Below are 21153 nucleotides of genomic sequence, written 5' to 3'. Positions count from 1 at the left end.
TATTTTAATTTTTTTTTGTTTTGTTTTGTTTTGGTTGTTTTTCACTACTGCCATGATTTCCCTCAGTGGCTTAGCTTGCTTTTGGAGAAATGTTAGTTAGAAACAATGAACATGATGCAACCCAACAGTCCTGTGTACACAAACTTTTTGTATTCTACCAGCTCCTCATTAAACTAGGCCAGTGCACTTCCAGAATATATTAGTGCAGAGCCTGAAAAAACATGTATGGCAGCCTTAACCTTATATTGTATTATTCTGCCACTCTTTGTTCAAATCTGCCCAGAATTTGTAGGAGAGGGTTGGTCTCAAGACCATATATGATCGTATTGAGTTTTGTAAAATGCTGGAAGTTCTATATCATCAAAGTATTCAAATCAAATGGGTAAGTGAATAGCTTTAAAACCATTTTCTTCTTCAGAAAATCAGAGCATTAAAACTTTATGCTGTATTTGTGTAAGAAGTTTTAGGAAAACACCAAGCAAGCTACTCATGCTATGCAGTTTTGTGTGGCTATAGCTACATAAGTATTTATGTCCCATATGCTCTCTTGCAGACACAGCCAAGACTCTGCTGTGAGGGTGTTACAGGTTCTCGTGTACAAGGTTTTTACTATAACCAAGTGTCAGAAATTGTCCTATAAAACATCAGGGGTTTTTTCCCCAGTAAATTTGCACATCTCTCATTTAGCATGCTGAATAAGAATTTTTTCAAATGGCTTGGAATACTTAGCAGTGTTTGAGGTTTGAGGCCTCCTCAAAAGCAAGATCTTCACGCTTTTACTTCCACAACTGTTCTGAAACAGCAGCAGTGAAACTTGAGCTGTGCCAAAGCTGGAGTGTGTGTGCATGTGTGTGTGTGGATCCCAGTGATCCCAGTGTCCATGTCCAGCACGCCCCTTGTCTGGCAGGCTGATCCCAGTGTCCATGTCCAGCACTCACCTTGGCTGGCAGGCTGATCCCAGTGTCCATGTCCAGCACACCCCTTGGTTGCAGGCTGATCCCAGTGTCCATGTCCAGCACACCCCTTGGCTGGCAGGCTGATCCCAGTGTCCATGTCCAGCACTCACCTTGGCTGCAGGCTGATCCCAGTGTCCATGTCCAGCATTCACCTTGGCTGCAGGCTGATCCCAGTGTCCATGTCCAGCACTCACCTTGGCTGGCAGGCTGATCCCAGTGTCCATGTCCAGCACTCACCTTGGCTGCAGGCTGATCCCAGTGTCCATGTCCAGCATTCACCTTGGCTGCAGGCTGATCCCAGTGTCCATGTCCAGCACTCACCTTGGCTGGCAGGCTGATCAGTCCATGTCCAGCACACCCCTTGGCTGGCAGGCTGATCCCAGTGTCCATGTCCAGCACTCACCTTGGCTGCAGGCTGATCCCAGTGTCCATGTCCAGCACTCACCTTGGCTGGCAGGCTGATCCCAGTGTCCATGTCCAGCATACCCCTTGGCTGGCAGGCTGATCCCAGTGTCCATGTCCAGCACTCACCTTGGCTGGCAGGCTGATCCCAGTGTCCATGTCCAGCACTCACCTTGGCTGGCAGGCTGATCCCAGTGTCCATGTCCAGCACTCACCTTGGCTGCAGGCTGATCCCAGTGTCCATGTCCAGCATTCACCTTGGCTGCAGGCTGATCCCAGTGTCCATGTCCAGCACTCACCTTGGCTGGCAGGCTGATCAGTCCATGTCCAGCACACCCCTTGGCTGGCAGGCTGATCCCAGTGTCCATGTCCAGCACTCACCTTGGCTGGCAGGCTGATCCCAGTGTCCATGTCCAGCACTCACCTTGGCTGGCAGGCTGATCCCAGTGTCCATGTCCAGCATACCCCTTGGCTGGCAGGCTGATCCCAGTGTCCATGTCCAGCACTCACCTTGGCTGGCAGGCTGATCCCAGTGTCCATGTCCAGCATACCCCTTGGCTGGCAGGCTGATCCCAGTGTCCATGTCCAGCACTCACCTTGGCTGCAGGCTGATCCCAGTTTCCATGTCCAGCACACACCTTGACTGGCAGGCTGATCCCAGTGTCCATGTCCAGCACTCACCTTGGCTGCAGGCTGATCCCAGTGTCCATGTCCAGCACACACCTTGGTTGCAGGCTGACTCAACAGGTTTTACTGGGAGCTGGCCCCTCCTCCAGGCTGAGCTGCCCAGCACAAACACTGCTGGTACTCAGCCTTTGCTGAGCGCCGGCTGGAACCTTCTTCACCAGGATCATAAATCTGAACTATTTCAGCTTGTAGCTTAGGAACTTTATGACATTGTTTATGTGGATAAATCTGTGCTCTGGGCCTGAGCAGTATTAAGAAATCAAATTAGCTTGGATGAAGCATCTCGGTGTTGAGTGTGGAATGCAAATTTGCACTGGTCTGGGCGTGAAGCAAGTTCATTTTGTGACGTCTGGATTTTGTGGTCCTGCTCTTCAGAAGTTGTAGCTAAGGAGTTATTCTCTAAATGCCAGGAATTACAACAAATAGTTTCTCATTACATAATGTAAGCTGTGTGTGTTATATTTTGTAATGCATGCCTGGGGAAAAATCTCATAGAATAAATTTCATGCTTATTTCATGAATTGTTTTTTCCTTCTGCTGTCATCTAAATGTGGCATTACCAGATAAAATAATTTACTGTACTGAAATGAAGCCATTCTTAGCACCAAAAAGGAGGGAAACTTTTCTTTCCTTTGTGTCTCTCCATCTGTCTGGGAAAACTCTGCAAGTTCACTCCCAGCATCTCCCTTTTTTCCTTCTGTGCCTTTCCCACCCAAGTATAGATAGTCCTGACCAATAACACTGCTGCCACAGATACCCTCCTTTCCTGTGCTGATTACACCTTTGACTCCTTAGCCCAGAGTTTTGTGCCAATTTGCAATTAGGAGTTAATTTTCCATGCCATATTTACCCAAGTCTGTAGAAACAGTAGTTGTCTTGTAAAACTTACAGGGAGAGTTCTGTATATATGTAGCAAGTAGTTCTGAATATGTTAAACAATCCCTGGGGAGAATTTTTTAGCCAAGTTTTAGAAGTTTTACCTCTTTATATGAAGCTTGAGGTTCAGTGTATTTGGGGGAGGAAAAGAAAGAACAGAAGTCTTTCATTTTAGCTTTTCTGTATCAAATGCATATTGCATTAATGCTTCCCTGGAGTGAAGCCTAGCTAAACTTTAAAATTAGGGCAAGAAAAAAAAAAGGAATGGTAATATGTGAGATGAAATTGTCACTTGTATTATCTCTGGGAAGGAACTAACAGCAGCTGCAATGGTAGAAATTCAGCATCTCAATCCTTACAGTGTGCTGTAAGAACCTGTGCAGCCCATCAGCAGGTACTCTGCTTAATAAGGTTTCTTCCTTTGACTTGCTTGGTGAGATCCATGTGTTGAAAGACATTTTTAGGCACTCAAAAGAATAAATGCATTAGCTTCACTGTCACACCTTCAGTCATTTGTGTTTTCTTCTCACCCTTTTCCCCACTAAAGAACAAAAGGGATTTCACCCTTGCTGACACAGATGTTGTGTGTCACTCCAGCCCCAGTGTCACCTGCAGCTATTACTAGGCTTTTGCTAAGCACATTTTGTCTCTGTGGAAGACAGTTTATGAGGGTGATGGATTTGAGCTCTTTATTTGCAAATATTTTCCAGTTTATTGTTCCTGTATATAGCAGCTCTGAGTACATTGTTTTGCAAATTGGGACGAGGGAACCACTCTGCCTTCTGGGGCTGTGCCATGGTGGTGTTTTACTCCACTGGAATGAACTCTGTAGGAAAAGTACTGAACAGGGCCTGCTTCATCCTCACTGAAACTGGCTGCTGTGGCACGGTGTACAACAACTTAGTACATAAAGCAGAGAACCTTTGCGGTTGAAAGCAGGGGAAGCTTTAAGCAGAATGAAGTAACATTAGAATGTGCCTAGGATTCAGAATAATTTTTAATAACAGAAATTATTTTTATATACAGTGATAAGTTTTCAGGGTTTCTACAAACTGATGTCGGAATCTGATGTTTCACTCCAACTCCATGGCAATTCCTTGACTCAGAATATACTTGCCACAAACTTGCCTGAACAGCTGCACAGGAAACAAGTGTTCTTTCAGTGTGTGTTTTCAGAGGGCTTCTGTCATTTTAGGTGGGCTGACTCAGGAGGACTGGCTGAAATGCAGGTGGTAAAAATGAACTCTTTGCTCTATTTCAGATTACCTCTTCCTGTAGAGTCTGAGTGTGATCATCCCATCCTTTATTTATAGTGCTCAGGTATTAGTTCAGTGCTGGTAGAGTTGAGTATCTCTTGTAGAGCTGCTTTTATTGCTGCTTCCTTCAACACATTGACGTTCTCATGTTCTTCATCTCTCATGCATACACACTTGCTGAGCCTGGCTTAACTTGACATTTGGGATTTTAGAACAATAGATGCACCTACACACTTGTCAGAAATACAATATCTTTGAGATCACGATTTCTCTGTTCAGTACATACAGCAGCACTCTTTCCTTTTCCTTTGCTCTTTTTTTTTTTTTTAACTAAGTAAAGTGGTATTTGATGAACCCTTGCTGCTTCTCATTTTGTGCATCCCTCCCAAAAAGCCCTAGTGTAAATTTTTTTTTTGAGTTCCCAATGGAGCTTTACTGATACTTTGAGCTGATTTGCTTTTCTTGCCGCAAATGATTGTTTCTCATGTTATGGATAAGGTGAGAATATTGTGAACCCTTTTTTTCTCTCTGCCTGCTCTAGAAAAAACACCCCATAGTATTGATGAAGCCAAAGATGATTGCAGGATAGACACTGACTTGTCATTATTTTCACAGTTTTCAGTAAAGCAGCAAATGTAGGCACCTTGTCACTTACAAATGTGCTGCTTTTAAGCTCAGTCTTTTATGCACAAACTTTCTGCACTGTGTGTGGCCAGGAGGACCTATTGCTCCTGCTATTATCTCAAGAGTGGAGCTGAGCACGTACCTTTAAAATCTATTTTTCCTTCACTCTGACCATTCCAAACTGCTTTCTGAGACTGACACAACTTGTCTTCAGGCTGTCTTCTTTCCCAAATCCATGCCTGTAGTGCTGATACTGAGCAGAGCTGCTCGTGCCATCTGCTGCTGTGTGAGGATGACAAAACGGAGAGCAAATGTAATCTTGTATAAACACAGCTTAGAGGCAAGCTAAAGGATAAAATGTTCTCATTGCTGATTTTCAGTGATTCCAGACACCTGGGAGTACCCTGTAAGGTAACTGGAAAGGGTACTTGGCTAGGTGGTATTAGGGCACACTAAAGTCAAAATGAGCTTGCAAAATTGAAATGTTATATGTCAGACAGGGACACACAATAAAATTAAGCTTAATTTAAAACAGGACTTTGCAGTCTGATGCTACAAGGCTTCATTTCTATGCATATAAATGCTGAATTGTACCTTTCTTTTTTTTCCCCCTCGGCGTTGTTTGTTTGTCTGGGTTGAATACAACTCCCTTTCTTTGCCAACCTCCAAGTACCAGAATACATCCCTGTGGTGGCTGCTTTACATGTACTTTTTATGGAATGGTAAAAGGGGCAAATAAGTATATAATGGTTAACTGCTGCTTATAACAACATTATAAATACAAAGCATTATTCATAAAATTTATAAATATTCCTTGCCTTGGTAGTTGGGATCAGTGTAGAAAGCTTTCCATCAGTGTGTTGCCAGCACATGTAGTCATGTGTAAGTGAGGAGAAATGGGGCTCCCCTCATCCCAATGCCCTGCTGTGCCCTTCCTCTGTGCCTCTGGTGATGTCACTGTTTTGCTGATGTGTCTGTAGATCCGATACAAGCCGTGAAGCTGTTTGTAGGTCCATTCACAGGCATTCCTCTTAACGTTTGGTGATGATTTCAATACACAACACTGCCTGTCTGGTGGGAAAGGCACTTGCTAGAAGCATTCTCTGGTGCTGAAGCACACTTGGGCTAAGGTGCAACAGTTGTTACATGCAGAGGATGTTGAAGAAGCAAGTGAAAGAGGCTTCTGATGAATGTAAATAGGCAGGATTTCTGATGGCTGCAGACACACCCTCAAGGAAGTGTAGATATGCATCCTTCCGAATATGCACAGGTGGAGATCAGACCAGCAGCTGTGTTCAAATAAACACTCCTTGTAGATGGAGTACTCTCCTTTCTGGATGAAGTAGCTCTCAAATAAACCCATTTGTGTGTTCTAAGTCTCGTGAAAAGTTGTAAGAATCTGTACTGCACATGTGGTTTAAATTATTTATGTTGGTGCCATTTAAATAAAGTGTGCGTGCCTAAGTTGTGCTTCCTATAATAATGTGATTTTTATTATTTTGAAGCATTTAAAATTGATTTAGAGATGCTGGGTTTTCCCACAACTTGTATGAAATCTGTATTACAGGTAAACTGTAGCATGTAGTTGATCAAAACAGAGGATACTGCTTGAATAGAGGAAAAGTGATAGGTACCACAGAGACATGTGGTTGAGGAAAGGGAAAGAAAAATGCTGAGCTGATGTGGAAGCTAGCAGAAGAGAGAAATAAGCCATTTATTTGCACCCAAGTAAAAAGTGATCAGGTTTGAAAGTTGTGTTTCAGTCAATATTTTGGTTTTACCAGAAGAGGATCAGTTCCTAACCTGCATGAGATCACTGAACCTCCATCTCTGAAGAGCCACTGTTTTGCAGTCAGAGTCACAGAGAGGCTAACTTTCCTAATACAACTGTAATACCACAGAGCTGTATTTATTTTGGTTTTACTCCTGGATTTTTTCTTTAATTTACTTTGGATAGACAGACTTTTATTAAAACTTCAGCTGCTTTATATCACAGGCTTGTTGTTTTTAAGGTGGTTCTTTAAAAAACTAAATTCTCTCTGCAGATTTCACTGGTGGACAAAGCAAGGGCAGGTGCCCATCCTCCATTTGCCAGGATTCTTGCTTCGTAATGTTACTATCACAAGTTGCTCTTGCTTGGGGAAAGGTTGACAGAGCATCAGATTTTTCGTAGGTTGGATTATCTCCTGTATGAAGTGCCAGGATTCAGTGTGGAAAACTGAGCTGTGTTCAGCTGCAGGCTTCCTGTGTGCTATCAGTGAGGTGATTAAAACTCCATCTTAAGTGGATTGCTTGTGCAGTGGGAATCAAAATACCTCCTGCTTCACAAGGGTGAGGAGGCCTAACTTGGGCATGGAACTAAAAGTGCATAGCTGACCAACACCCCTGCCTGGGTAGATGCTTTGGGACTGAGCAGCAGCACATTGTTCCTTCAGGTTGCATCATGGGGCTGCGGTTTCTGGGGTTTGTGCAAACAGCAGCCACATTCCAGCCTGCTTTGACCAGGTGATGCCAGGCTGGTGGCAGCAGCAGTGTCACAGTTTGTGCTCAGCTGAATTCAACAAGCCTGTTTGCCTTCTGTTTACAGGGCAAGATGCCTGTTCAGTAGGCAAACTGGAACACTTGGCTGCACCCTGAATGGGAAATTGCCCCTTCCGATTGCAGCCAGTCTTGGAGGTGCACGTAAAATGGCAAACCCACTGTTTTCTCTGAGATGTCCTGGGCCAGGCTTCAGTGTGTCAGAATAAGTCATGTACTCAAGACTTTCTGTTCTAGGTCACATTATGCCACACCTGTCACATTTTTTGTTGTGATCTGGCTCTAAATGCTACATCTGCAACCAGTGGGCACAGCTGCCTGTCCAAAAGGGGCATGGACTGGTGGTTACATGGCATGGCTAAGGAGCTGGACATACAGTGCCTTTCTAAGGTCTGTTAGGAAAACACATGGCCAAGTGGTTTATCCAGGCAAAAGTGAAGGTGGGTCACAATGGACCTTGTGTTTGGGGACACTGCTTAACCAGTCATCCTCTGAGGACCATTAGCCAAGTGCTTTGCTCTTAACTCTGGTCATAATGACAAGTCATCTCTTGCTGTTTATCGCCTTTTTCTTCACCAACTCTGTTGGGCTGCCATGCACTATGTAAGACTGTCTGTAGCTCTGGTAGCCCATGCTCTTGCATGTACACAGAGTGCTGAGAGCAGTGCAGAACCTTGCTGATAAAAGGCGTCTTTATTCCCGTTTCCCACGGGGAGTCCAGCCTTGGCCCCATTGCGGACGGGGCCCGCAGCGCACACAGCAAAGGGGAACGTTTGCCCCGTGTCCTGCTCCGTCAGGCACCGTCCTGCTTTGCCTTGCTTATTCTCCGGCTGCCAAAAAGGGGGGCGGAGGATTGCATTGTCGGTGCCGGTGCCGGACAGCCGCGCTGTCCGTGCCGGCACTGCCCCGGGTTGTGTAACGCGGCCGGACCGCGCTGCCCGTGCGGCCGCAGCGCCGCGGGGCGCAGGGGCGGCACCGGGCCCTGCTCGGGCCGGTTCGGGGCCGGGCGGGGCGGGCGGAGCAGCCGCGGCACCGCCCGCCCCCAGCGCCATTGGCGGGGCCGGCCCGGCGGGGGCGGGCGGCCGGGACGGCGGCGGGGAGCCCGGGCCGAGCGAGCCGCGATCGCCGCTCCGCACCGCCGTACCATGGTGGGGGATCACTGCAGCCTCCCCGGTGAACGGCCCGTGCTCGCCCAGAGTCCCAAGCCTGGATTAAGCTGCAAGATGGTCCTGCAGGCGGTGGGCAAAGTGCTGCGGTAAGCACGGGTCCGGCGGCGGCCGCGGCGCCGGGCAGGGCAGGGCGGCTGCCCACGGGGATCCCGGCACAGGAGGGAGCTGGAGCCGGAGTAGAAACTCCGGGCGGGCCGCGGGCGCTGCTGAGCCCCGCTCCTCTCCGGAGCAAGGAGGGAGGCTGCTTTTGGCTCCCTCTGGATCTTGAGTGGCCATCGGGGAGGCTGGAAGTTGGAACAGCAGTAAGCGCTCGGAGGGGAACATTTGTTCACCCTTAATACGGCAGTCGGGTTTTGTTTGCCCTTTCATGAGAACTGAGTTTCCAGGACGTAATCAGACAGTGAAGGTCCTGGCTTGCCTGAATAAGGAGTCTGACCAAGATGCTACATATGCTTTGGCAAGTCTTCTACAGAAATGTTGTAAGATGAGGGGGAAAAATTGCTCATGCAGCTCACAAGGGCTTGTGTGAACACTAAGACGTGGATGACTACTGAGACCAAAACCAGACTCTTTGGCAAAGGATTTGCAGTAATTTGATTCGGAGGAGTTCTGACCCGTTCTGGCTGGTATGGAAAAACGTCACCACAAATATTAGGATTAGGAGCCTCGTTCTTCAACAACTGCAGCTTTTTTATTTTGGTTGTATTCAGATATTTTTCTGGAATCTGTGGAGAGTTGCAGTGCTGCTCCAAAAAGGAGCCTTGTTCCTCCAGCATAACTTTATTTGGCAAGCTTTCGGGTTCGTCCCCGTTTCCTACTGTCTGTTGCCAATTGTTAAATGTTTGTCAACAGAAACATTATCCCTCTCTTCCTCTGTTGACTCATGTCTCTCCCCAAGCGAGTTTAAGAGAGCCATTTATTAAAGCAGAATGTTCTGATCACAAAGCGGCTGAGCTCTGGCTGGGTCTTCAGCTAGAGGAGTTCGCTGAGCTTGAAGCAGCCTTGGTGGGAACAGCTGCTTAGATTTGCTCTTTAAAAAGTCCCATACTGCAGTGGGGGTTTTTTTCCCTGTTAAAAATACTTTCCCGTAGAAAACATTAATTTAAAAAATCGAGGTTTCTCTTTCAGCTTTTTAATAAGTTTAACGCCCCTTTGCATTTTTGGGGGGTAGCGTATCTATAATTCAATATGGTGTTACACAGCTGGTCATATCATAAAATCCTTTGGCCAGCGACTTGCTATTCATGATGTGAACCTTTTGAAGTTTTTGGTAGCTGTTCTATTGGCAACACTCCCAGATGTAAATAGATGGGTGCCTCTGTAGGGAGGAATTGCCAAACCTTTTGTTGAGCATCTATGGCTGTTTATTTTAAACTATAGGTAAGTTCCTGTGACTTACAAGTGAAACATATATTTTTAATTTGTTCAGTGCATGATTTTTTTAAAAAATGGAACATTAACCTCAGCCTTTCTCCTCCCCCTGGAGTACGTGCAGAAATTGTGCATAGTTCTGCTTTTCTTCTGAGATTGATTTTCGATGTGTACTATAAAACTGTAGTGAAAGCAGGAAAATATTGTTGTCACACATTATGATATGTTTTGGACTCGTGAATTAATAGCATAACTTTATTTTGTTGAGCTGTTGAGCTAGATGGGAGTGATTACTGTTTTGTAAATGTTCTTTTAATGTGTCCTTTTGTTCTGGCTTATCTCCTTTTGCTCGTGGTTAGAAAGAAATGTGAAATCACAAAAACTTTATTTAGATACCATACTGGTTTTCTTATTTTTTCTCTAGAATCTGCTTCAGTTGCCTTATCTCATCTTAGGTGTTTTACGTCATCTTGCTTTGTTCTGTAAAATATAAACTCATCCTGTTCTGTAAAGAGCTCAGGCAGTGTGAAAGCACGGGCACTGGTGAGGAGCCAGGTAAATACTACATCCAGTCAAAGGTTCCTTATTGCAGAAACTGGATATTAGTGTGAGCCCCGTCAGTGATGGGGTTAGAAGGAGCCACGTGGGACCTCCTTTAGGCCAAAAATGTGTCTTGTTGGTGGCAGCTGGGACGGGATTTCTCTGAACAGAAGCACCCACAGCTGAGCTTTGTCCACCTTATTGTTGGTAGAAAAGAACAGAGGCCTTAAATGTCCTGTGTCTGAATGCAGAGGTGCAGTGCCTGCAATGATAGAGTGACCACCTCACGTGGTTATACGTAAGTTGTAGTGATAAGAAATTAAATGAGATGTAGTCCAAATTACTGTGATGTCTTGCTGTCTCTTTCAGAGGAAATGTATCAAATACTACTTCTAAGCTTGGCCACCTGGAACTGCTGATGGAGTTTTTTGCAGTCTATACAATGCTAAACTCTGTATGGAGTAATTTTTCTTCTGTTGATCAGGCCATCGCCAGTGGCTTGGTGATGAGATCCAAGGATATCTTGCTTGTGCACAACCTGGTGTTATGAGAAGCCCCCAATGCATTTTAGGCCCTTTTCTCAGGCCTAACTGGGAACTGTCATGATCACAGTTTCCTCCCAGCCTTCCACAGCCTGCCAAGGAATTGCAGAAATTCATAAAGGACAAGGGATAGAATGCCTGCGTTCTCTCTAAACTGCCTCCACTCCCGTCCCTCTCCTGCTTGTGAATGATAAAGCTCAGGTATTCTTGTGCAGTAGTTGATGAGTTTGATTTCCTGCATAGCAGATTCGTTGTGTTATTTACTCTGGGTGTGAGTAGTTACAACTAACACTCGCAGCTTTTAACGCACAAGTTGTTCTCATTAGTAGGTCCAGCTCCTCCTGCCTGCTGGGTGCTGTGTGTGCCAGTAACAGCTGCCAGAGGAGGAATCAATACAGCGCGGAGACGAGGAGGGAGGTGTGAGGAAGCACAGAGACTTCATGAGAAGAGCAGTCCTGAGAACCTGAGAAGAGTTTAAAAGAGCGTGGGGGAAAGACAGCTGAACCAGAAAGGGGGGAAAAAATGTAACAAAAGCAACAGATGTGTTCTCAGTCTTTCTAATTAATGTTTTATGAAAGCCACGGTTAGGTTTATTGCTCTTTTAAATTATTTGTGATTCAGCTATGAAGAACTCTAGGGATGCTTGTATCTTTCATCATATTGGTTAGTAAACTGTGTTTAACACTTCAGGGATGGGACCAAGGCTGTGCACTTGTAATGATTAAAAAAATTGAGACACCAGTAGAAAAGTGTCATCTCCCCTTTAAATTAGTCACAGCATAGGTGAGAAGTCCCATAACATGGTGTTTAATCAGGGCTGTTTAATTTCATTTCACTTCATATGTTTTTGAAATATGTTAATTTAATTTTTCCCCTTTTCTGTAATGAATTGTGCTGTTATTTAGCCCATAATTAGAGAGGAAGGAAAACCTAAAATGGGTCCAGTTTTTTCTGGTTTTTTGTTATTTTGATTTCTTTGAGTTCGTGGTTCTTGAGAGACATGGAAGGAGAAAGGGTGAAGGGTATCATGTCAAAACTTAGAATATTATTCTGTTTTTTAGCATTATTTCATTAATTGTCCGAGTTTCTTGTGGCACCATGGGTTCCTGTCAGCTTCCTTGCAGAGGTCTGTGTTTTACTGTCCTCAAGGAGCACAAGAGGAAAGAAGGCTCAGGTTCCTGGCCTCTCTCCCGTTCTTGGTCCCAGTGGGTAACAGAGCCAGCCTTAAGCATTTTTCAGAGCCACATGCTGCTGAGTTCGGGACAAAGCGTTCACTGCCTGTGCCAGTGCCTGAGTCCTGATGCAGATGCTCAGTGTGTTTGCAGTGCTGTGACACTTTGGGTCCTGTGCTGGCAGTTTTCAGAGGCTGTTCCCCATGCAGCTTCCTAGTCTGTGTGTTTCCCTTTAAGTCTCCAGTGGAACTGAGTCCCTCTGGGGTAGCTGACTTTTAATCAGGGATACGGTGGTAGGAAAGAGGAATGATGCAGGCTACAGAGTTGTGATGTCACTGTGTAACATCTTTTGATAAATTACAGTATGGTTTATGTGTACACACTGTCCTGGAAGAGTGTGGAAATGGAGAACTTAAACCTCCCCTTTCTCATAAGAGCCTCCCTTTTTACAGCATTGTACAGGCATTGATTTGGATACCAACTAAAAATAGAACAACCAACCCCACTCTTTTTTGGGTAAGTGCTTTTCAAGAGTGTAGTTACTTGTCTTCAGTGATAGGGTGATAATGATTGTTTCATTTGGATAAATTAGCAAGTTTGAGTTGGCATTCTGGATGCTGCTATGTATTTTTATAGCCAGCACTCAAAAGCTTTTGAAAAATTAAATTCCTTCTCTATTTCTCAATTCATAGAAAGATGAGGAAGAAACCAGCTTGATTTTGACATTGTATTTTGGCTTTTAGGTGATCATGCAAGGCTGTCTTGTAGTGTTCATGAACTGGGACATGGATGGGTAGGAGCAGAGAAGTTCCTCCTCTACTGCCTGGACGCCCATGGCTGAAGACAGCTGTTGTCGGTGATGCTTGTGTGTATCAGCAGGACTAAAGCCAATATTTAAAAAATCAATCCTGTTTTATTCTAATTTAGGCAGAAACATTTTTCAATTATTTAGTCTGGTTCACAGTATTAGAAAGTAATTAGAAGAGCCTTGTTTAACACTAGCTAATCTGATTAATGCAAAAGCCTGGGACAGACAGAAGATAAGGGAGGGAGGACAGTATGCAGGGAAAAGGGGCTTATAGGCAAAATGCTCTTCAGAGCCACATTGGCTATTTTTATCCTGTTCTTTTTCTTTCTCCCTCCCACAATTTTCCATTGTACCGAAATAGTTCAAAATGTTTGGTTCAGGGCAGCTGACATCACTAGTTGTCATGCTGTGTCCTGCTGAATATTTCTGTAACAGGAGCTGCTTCTCCATACAATGATGGCCTTTTGGGACTCTCAGCTGCTCAGAAAGGACTGGTGACACTATGGGGCAGTAACATCTTGTGCCTTGGCAAGGGGTGACCAGGCAGGAGGGGCTCTGGTGGCTCTTCTGTGTGAATGAGAGCATGGATGTGCTTGTGGAGATTGCTCTTTGACACAAGTGTCCTGTCCTCGGGACAGAGCTGGTGACAGTAGACAGGCCTGGGTGGCATTGCCAGCCTGAGGGGCTCATCTGGCTGGGATGTGCCTCCAGGAGAGGCAGCTCTCCCTGTGTGTGCTGGGTGTTCCCAGCACACCCAGGCAGCAAAGTCTCTTCTGGCTGTAGACACAAAACCTGTAGTGCTCTGCTTGATGTTCAGTCACCCAGGAAGCTGTTGGATACCTCTGGCAAAGCCATGCCGTGTCTGGGGCTCTTGCTGGAGCTTAGGACTTGGAGCTGTGCTCTGCAAAGATGCTGTGTCTCACAGGTGGGTCCTGCATGCCAGGCACTCCTCTGGTTCTTTGGGATAATCCTCTGGGAAGCCTTGTGAACATTGCTGAACCATGTACAGTGTATTACCTTAATGAAGAACTTGGTGTCTTTCTTCAGAGGTATTTACAGCATGGAGTTGTATTTAGGTTATGTGTTCCACATCCTGTGAAGTGATAGCCAGAGGGAGAGCACTGCTAAAATTCTCTCTGTTGAAACAACCCTCTAAGGTGTCTCCAGAGCTCATACAGAAAGGGCTCCTGGCCAAGGTTTAATAGCATTTTCCTCTTGTTTAGAGGTAAAAGTATGCTTCCTTCTTTTTTTACTGAAGTTGCCTCCTGGACACTTTACAAAGAATAGATTTGACTATATCCTCAGACTTGTGAAATTATTCACCCTTCTTTTATCTTGTTTTCTTGGTATGCATATAGGATTTGTTCCAGATTTTAGCTGCTTGTTTCAGTCTGAAGATTATTTCATTAATATATGAGCAAAGTATGAGTGTGCAACATTCATCCTTCTGGGAGTTGACTACAGTTCCTGGTTTGTCTCTTTTTTTCCTATGTTGCAATAGCCCATGTTTCTGGTGCTGCTCTTTATGGGAAAGTTATCTATTCCACACAATTTCTGTCTGCTCTTCTCAGGGATCTCAAATGTCTGTGCACTCCAAGACTTCACCAGGTAGGTTTTTAGGAGAAAAGAAGTCCTCTGTAGAAGAGCTTTTCTCTTGCCATTCTTGATTTTTTTTTTGAAGAGGTGTGGTGCTAGGAATGTGATCTCCTATCAGTTGTCTTCTCTCTAAGATGGCTGAGGCAAAATCTATCTATTCCTCTATTGTACTGTGACTACATCAAAATTGAGTTTGTTATTTTGTGTTATTTATATAAGTTTGTTATATAAGTGTTGTTTTGTTGAGGGAAATTTTTGAATTATTTTCTTAATCCCTGGTGCTGTGGGGTTCAACAGAATCTTAACTAAAACTTCAGCAAATTGCTGTCAGAGAAGAGATGTTGCATTTCTTTTAAGAGCTGCCAGCACCTAGTCTCTGGCAGGAGGATTGGATATATGAATTAACCCTTTCTTCCAGCTTTCTGAAGAACAAACCTTATTCTTTGAGTGAATGGAGCCCATTAGCACTGAAGCCAGGTTGCTTGAGTTGGTCAGAAAATTCTGCTCTGTTAATTTTTCAAGTTCTTTTCTGTCTGGTATAGAAATCAGTTTAGAAGTGCTTCTGCTCAGACAGCAGGAACACGTGGTAGCAGATGCTCCCCAGGTGAAAGGAACACTGTGGATGTCTGTGTGATTCCTTTTATTTTTAAAAAAAGAAAAATCAGCAGTGAGTGCAGCTGTCCTCAGAAGGGCAGGTAGTGGCACAATATTAAAATTCTTAGCTTACTATCTGGAAAAAGCAGTCCTGGCACACCAGCCAAAGTACATGGAGTTACTGAAGAAGGAAGGTTTGGGTCTCTTCGTTGTTGGTTTATGTAACTCCACACAGAGGTGGGATGACATGAGTGCACCTTGCTGGCTCCATCACACCCAGCCAGCCAGATCTGCTCCTCAGGCCAGGCTGTCCACGCATCCCAGGCTCAGAACAGCACAGCCTTACAGGGAAGGTGCTGGCTGTCAGCAGGATGCATTTAGCACTACAGGGAAAGGAAAATTCTGATAAAGAGGCTTTGCTGATTCCTTCTTTTACAGAGTCCCCAGTTTTGATGTGACTGATAAATTTCTTTAGAATCATGCAGGGAGAAGATAAAGCTTCGGTCTTGAGACCACATTCTGTGTGGGACAGAGGGGAAGCTCTATTATCTCTCAACTGAAATAGTTGTTTTTCTGTTGCTTTACAGCATAGAAAGGTTTTTTTCATGTCTAGGTATATCATTCAAATCAGTACATTTTTAAATCCACACATAACCATCCCTTGCTTTGAGGAGTGACTCTGAGTTGCAAAAGCTGAGGCAGAAGTGTGGCTTCATAATGGGTTTTGAGGAATGTCTCTGGTGTTGGTCTCACTTCTATGAAGTGACCAGTTGCAAATCCCACATGAATGGTTAAAGATCCTTTTTGTCATTTGCTCATGCAGCCAAGGGAACAAAACTACTTTAGTATACAACTGTGCATCTAATTTTAGTACTTGTTTTTGAAAACTACTAGTTTTCCTTAACCAATTTCTTGGTTGTGCTTTCAGCATTTAATTAAAAGACTGAATTTGTATTTTACCAGGTTCTTGGAGGTAACAGTACAAGTTTGGGTATATCTATGGGTTTTTTCCTGGTTTCTGGTGGATCATTATATCTGTAAAGATGTCTCCACTTGCTTTTCAGTCTCCTGTGCTGTATTTGGAAAAGTAATAAATTAGTGTTGGGAATCACTGTTGTCCCACTAGCTAATTAACAGTGATCTAACTGTACCAGTAATTAAACCATTACCCATCCTAGTATTTTTTTCAATCAGTCATTCAAATGTTCTTTACTTTGGCCTGTGAATCCATAGTTTGTGTTTTAAATAGATACTTTCCTTCCTCTGTTGTACAGAAAAGCTACAATGTGATGTTTTCTAAGAAATTCTGAAACAGCTGTGTGCTGTTGTTGACAAAACTGAGCAGAGCATTGCATCATTCTGTCAGAAATCTTTAAAAATTAACTGCATGGTTACACTAGTGAAAGTTTGTATGTATCATTTGTTAACGAAAGTTACCTAGTTAAGATAATGCTTTGATTCCTTTTCCCACTGACCTTCTGATTGTGTGAGGAGATACACAATTTATGCCTTCTATGGCCTTCAATTTTTAAGTTTAACAAGATAGTTCACACTAAAGCTGAAAGGCACTGCTTCTGCTCTCAGGATCTGGTCTAAAATTTGCCAGGAAAGATGGGACTTAACTGAACTGACGTGGGTTTAAATTAAAGCCAAAATATTAACAAAAGGGGGAAATTTTTTTTTTATCTCCGCCATTGAGAAGTGACCTTGACCCATAATATTTTCTAGTGAATAAATTTCCTTCCTTATTAAAATGCTGTGGTTAAAGTGTAAGAGATGAGTTTGTGGAGCTTGATACAGAGGATGAAAATTTTAGGTGGGGCTGCTTTTGCACATTGGTATTTCTTTGCCCGACCTGCTCAATAACTAATGAGTGATAGGTGATTGAATTCCCCCCAGCTGTGTGTCTCAATGCAGCAAGATGCACGTGTGTGTGCTAGTACACATGTTTTAATGCTGAGTGGCAGGTGCAGGCATGCAGAATTGCTTATGAATAGTGAAAACAAGTTAGGTTTTTTATTTTTGCCCCCATGGTGTGTATCCTAGTTTATACTGTGTACTGAAGCTCCTGCAAAGAAAGGTGTTTGAAGTAGCTGTGTTGATACCTGTGATTCCCTTGCACTCTCAGTTGTGGTGTGCCCTAGCACATATCTGTCTCATTAAACCACATTCTTTTAGATGGAAAGCAGACAGAGTTATGTGAAGGTTTCAGCTGTTGAAGTCCTGCTCACTGTGTGATAAAGGTGTTGTTTTCCAAGGTGGAACTGTAGCAGGAAGGCAGGTGCTGAACTTATTTTCAATCCCTTCCCTACAGAAATAACTAACTTGTCCTTCTGATGCAAGACACCTTTGTGTCTAAATAGTTGTAATTTCACATTGCAAGTACAGGAGACACTCAATGCACCCATCTTCCAAAACACAGTATGTGGGTAAGCTTGACCTCCATATCTAACATGGTTTTGCAGTGGAAGGTTCTCTTTAGGCTACAGTGGTGCATGAAACCAGTCTGTATTGTCAGATATTTTTTGGTTGTTGTCATACCAAGAGAGCTTGCAAGGCAAGATGGCAGTGAGGAAATGAAACCATTTTTTACAAGGGCAAACTTGTCTGCACCCTGGTACTCTGAACAGAATGAGCTGTCTGCATTTGTATATCTTGGGCTATATAGCAAGAAGTCTGATTGCTGAAGCCAGGTTGCCATGGTGAAGTAATTCCCAGCAATTAAAGCACAGTTCCATCCTGAAAAGCAACTCTGTGCAAGCCATGTTGTGAAATCCCACATTTACAAGGCCATGAGGTTTCCAAATCAAATTTGCTTGGTTTAGAAATAAAAAGGTAGCTTTGCAGTGTTCCAGCTCTACAAACCTCATCAGGGTTGGGACGTAACAGTGCCTTCAGTGATTTATGTGCTCTGGTGGTGAACTCCCTCCCCACAAAGGTGCACCACAGGGTACTGGATGTGCTCATCTGGAGATAACAGGGCTCTAACAGAGTAGCCAGGAGGAGCAGTTGCTGCCAAAACCTGAATTTAATAATGACGTAAAAGTCAAAATAATTCTGTGTTCCAGTAGGAGATTAGAGGATAAAAAAAATCACAGATTAAATTAATAGACATATCAGAAAAGACACAGGGAGTAGATTTGTTAATTGACAATTTTTTTGTGATTTTATTACCGTACAATAAATTTTTCTTTCAATTTGGAGAGTTTAAAAACTTTAAAAGAGAGATAAAACTTTTTTTCCATTACATTGTTTTTTCTTGTTCTCTGCAGGTAGTATTTCTGGCCTCCAGAGTTTCAAATTGTCAAATTGAAAAAATACTGCTCTTAATATAATAACAAACCTGACAGATCTATATTTGTCTTCCTCAGAGTGAAAAGATGTTAAAAGCCTCTCCAAAACTTGCTTTCAAATCTTGGTGCAGATCACTTGTTCTCGAGGCTCTGTGGGTGACCTTTCCACTGCAGCACATGTAACAACCAGGCTCTGCCATTGTCTGCTTTCAGTTGAGAGCATATTTTCTCCTTTCTCTGTGTGTTTTAATTAAAGAAACATAAGGTATGTTGTAGATTTCTGCCTTGGACTGCAGTATTTTTTGTTTTAGAGAAGGAACTATTTATCTCTGCTGGTTTCCAGCGGTCCTTGGAGAACTAGCTGAGATGTAAACATTCACATGTGCAGATATCTGTGCTGAAATGAATCCTGACCCTGCTGTGTGGCTGCAGTATGGGAGGATATTTACCAGTGGAGGCTGCTGAGGAAGCATTTGTTTGCTTGAATACTAATGGCATTTTTCCTCTAAGGGAGGCAAGGATACAGGAGCATCCTTATCTTGGTATTGTGTATGGGCCTGATGGGTTTGGAGTGTTTGCCTGGGGACTGAAATGAGCTGTGTGTTAACAAGACAAAGCCCAGACCACAGCTCCAGCCTGCATTTTCAGCTGATGAATGGCTGGGCAGACATGTCCTAAAGAGTCAGCATGGGGCGGCCTCTCCTGTCCCCACACCAGGGTCTGCTCTGAGTGCCATTCCAGGGAGGAGGAATTGCAAGCACAGGAGAATGTATGAGACGCCTTCTCAAGCAGGGATTTGGGGTTTACCCTCTTTCTGCTCAGTTTTGGCTTCCTTTCAGACAGTTTGCCAAGTGGAGACTTAAAAAACAACAAAAACAATAGCCACCACTCCCTGTCATTCCCAGGCTCAGGACTTGGGCACCTCTGACTCAATTCTCTGCTGTGTGGTTTGTTGTAAGCATTGAGTAAATTAATTGTTACAACACTTAGTCCATGACCTACTGAATATCTGTTACCACAGACCTTATTTGGCTCCATGTAGAGATGTTGAAAGTAGGCAAAATTAGTCCTTTTTGTTTCCTATTCCACAAATTACCAGAAATCTGGATGGTAGTAAATTGCTGAAGAAATGAATCTTGCTGAGCCTTCGTGCTGGCACCTCCTGATTGGGATGCGTTGTGGCTTTTTGCCACCAAGGTAAAAGAGAGCATTTCAAAATGAAGAACAACTGCATATTGCTTAGATAATTTTGTTCCTTGTAGTGAATTGTTTCATTTAAATGATATCACTGGCTCTTAGAAAAAAGGAATCTGTTTGTTTCCCATTGGACATGGCTTTCCTGGTGTCCCAGTTGTGTTATCTGGAGGGGAACCTGGAGAGGGCAAGGACTGTGCAGTCAGGAAGCTGGAAACCCCTGTTCAGTCTGGGGGAGGAGTTCTGGCAGGTAGGCCCAGGGAAGAAAGGGAGCTCCAGTGATCCACCACAAGAATGCACTCTGTGCATTTTTGTAGCATTAGCTGAGCTGTGGCGTGCCTGGCCCTGCCTCTGCAGCCTTCTTCCCAGAGCTGCATTGGAGACAAGGTGGGGGACAAGGAGTTGATGTGCCTCTGAGACAGCTCTGTGGGCAAACACCCAGCTTGTGCTGGGAGGTGGTGTACCAGCGAGGTAAGAAGAATCATAGCTGTTTGGGATGGAAAAGACCCTTGAGGTCATTGAGTCTGCCATTAAACCATATCCACACATCATAAATACTTCCAGGGATGGTGACTCCACCAGTTCTCTGGGCAGTGTGCTCCAGTGCCTGGTAACTCTTTGGTGAAGAAAGTTTTTCCTGATACACAGCCTTGAGGCCATTTCCTTTTGTCCTGTCCGTTGTCACCTGGGAAAAGAGACCTTTTCTTGCTGCACCCTCCTTTCAGGCAGTTGTAGAGAGTGGTGAGGCAGCCTGAGGCTCCTTTTCTCTTGGCCACACAACCCCAGCTCAGTCAGCTGTTCCCTGTAAGACTTGTGCTCCAGCCCTTCACCAGCAGGTGGGTGGCTGGGGAGTCCTGCAGAAGGGCCTGATGTACCAGACGTGGCACGGTGCAGGTGCCCCATGTTCTTGCTTTTCCAGCAGCACCGGCTGGAGCTCAGTCTGGCCCTACAGAATGTTTTGGGCTTTCTGTTGAGAAGCAGCATTATGAAATAATGTTATGGCACTTGTCATCCTTAACATGCCTGCCATGCCTTGGCACCGACTGTTTACAGCAGAGCATCCGGAGGCCAAGCAAAGATTCCCTTTTAAGGCAAAGAGCCACTATGAGAATCCCAAAGAAAAAGTTTCCCTGGCATGTAGGGTACATTCTTCTTTCCTCCTCCTCTTAAATAAACTATTAGTAACTTTTAAAAACAGAACCAAAATGAAGAAGCACGGCCAGAAATGCTGCCAAAGATGCTTTATGCTGCACAGCCCCCTTAGACCTGTGCAGAAACCAAGCCCTGGAGCTGACCTGCGGCAGGAGAGGGGAAGAATGAAGCTGAGGTCAGAGAGGTCTGTCAGAGACCTGTGGCAAGAGGAGATTGGAATGGAGACTGCCTTAAAAAGCTCGGTCTCCTTCCCTTCTGCAGCCCTGGAGAAAAGCACAGTGCACAGCAATCTGAGAACAATTGCACTGAATGCTGCGCTGGGATTTGGACTCGCTTTCCAGTACCTTGCACAGCTTCCTTTCCCATGCTGATGTTCTTTTCTT

General features: G+C 44.3%; 1 protein-coding gene across 4 annotated transcripts in view; it reads left to right on the top strand.

Moving 5' to 3' along the window:
* The window catches only part of MOB2 (MOB kinase activator 2), a 110287-nt gene that overhangs the window by 72119 nt on the left and 17015 nt on the right, over nt 1-21153 (top strand). The window contains exon 1 of one of the 4 annotated variants that reach the window (XM_005486551.4): nt 8378-8594. The exons of the other annotated variants lie outside the window; for them this stretch is intronic. Within the exon in view, the coding sequence (XP_005486608.1) occupies nt 8485-8594 (110 nt within the window). The 5' untranslated portion in view covers nt 8378-8484. Of the gene's footprint in view, nt 1-8377; nt 8595-21153 lie in introns of those variants that run through there. 4 annotated transcript variants of the gene reach the window in all.

Source organism: Zonotrichia albicollis, chromosome 6, assembly GCF_047830755.1.
Source record: "Zonotrichia albicollis isolate bZonAlb1 chromosome 6, bZonAlb1.hap1, whole genome shotgun sequence".
Classification (NCBI taxonomy): domain Eukaryota; kingdom Metazoa; phylum Chordata; class Aves; order Passeriformes; family Passerellidae; genus Zonotrichia; species Zonotrichia albicollis.
This window is presented reverse-complemented; position numbering and strand designations above follow the sequence as displayed.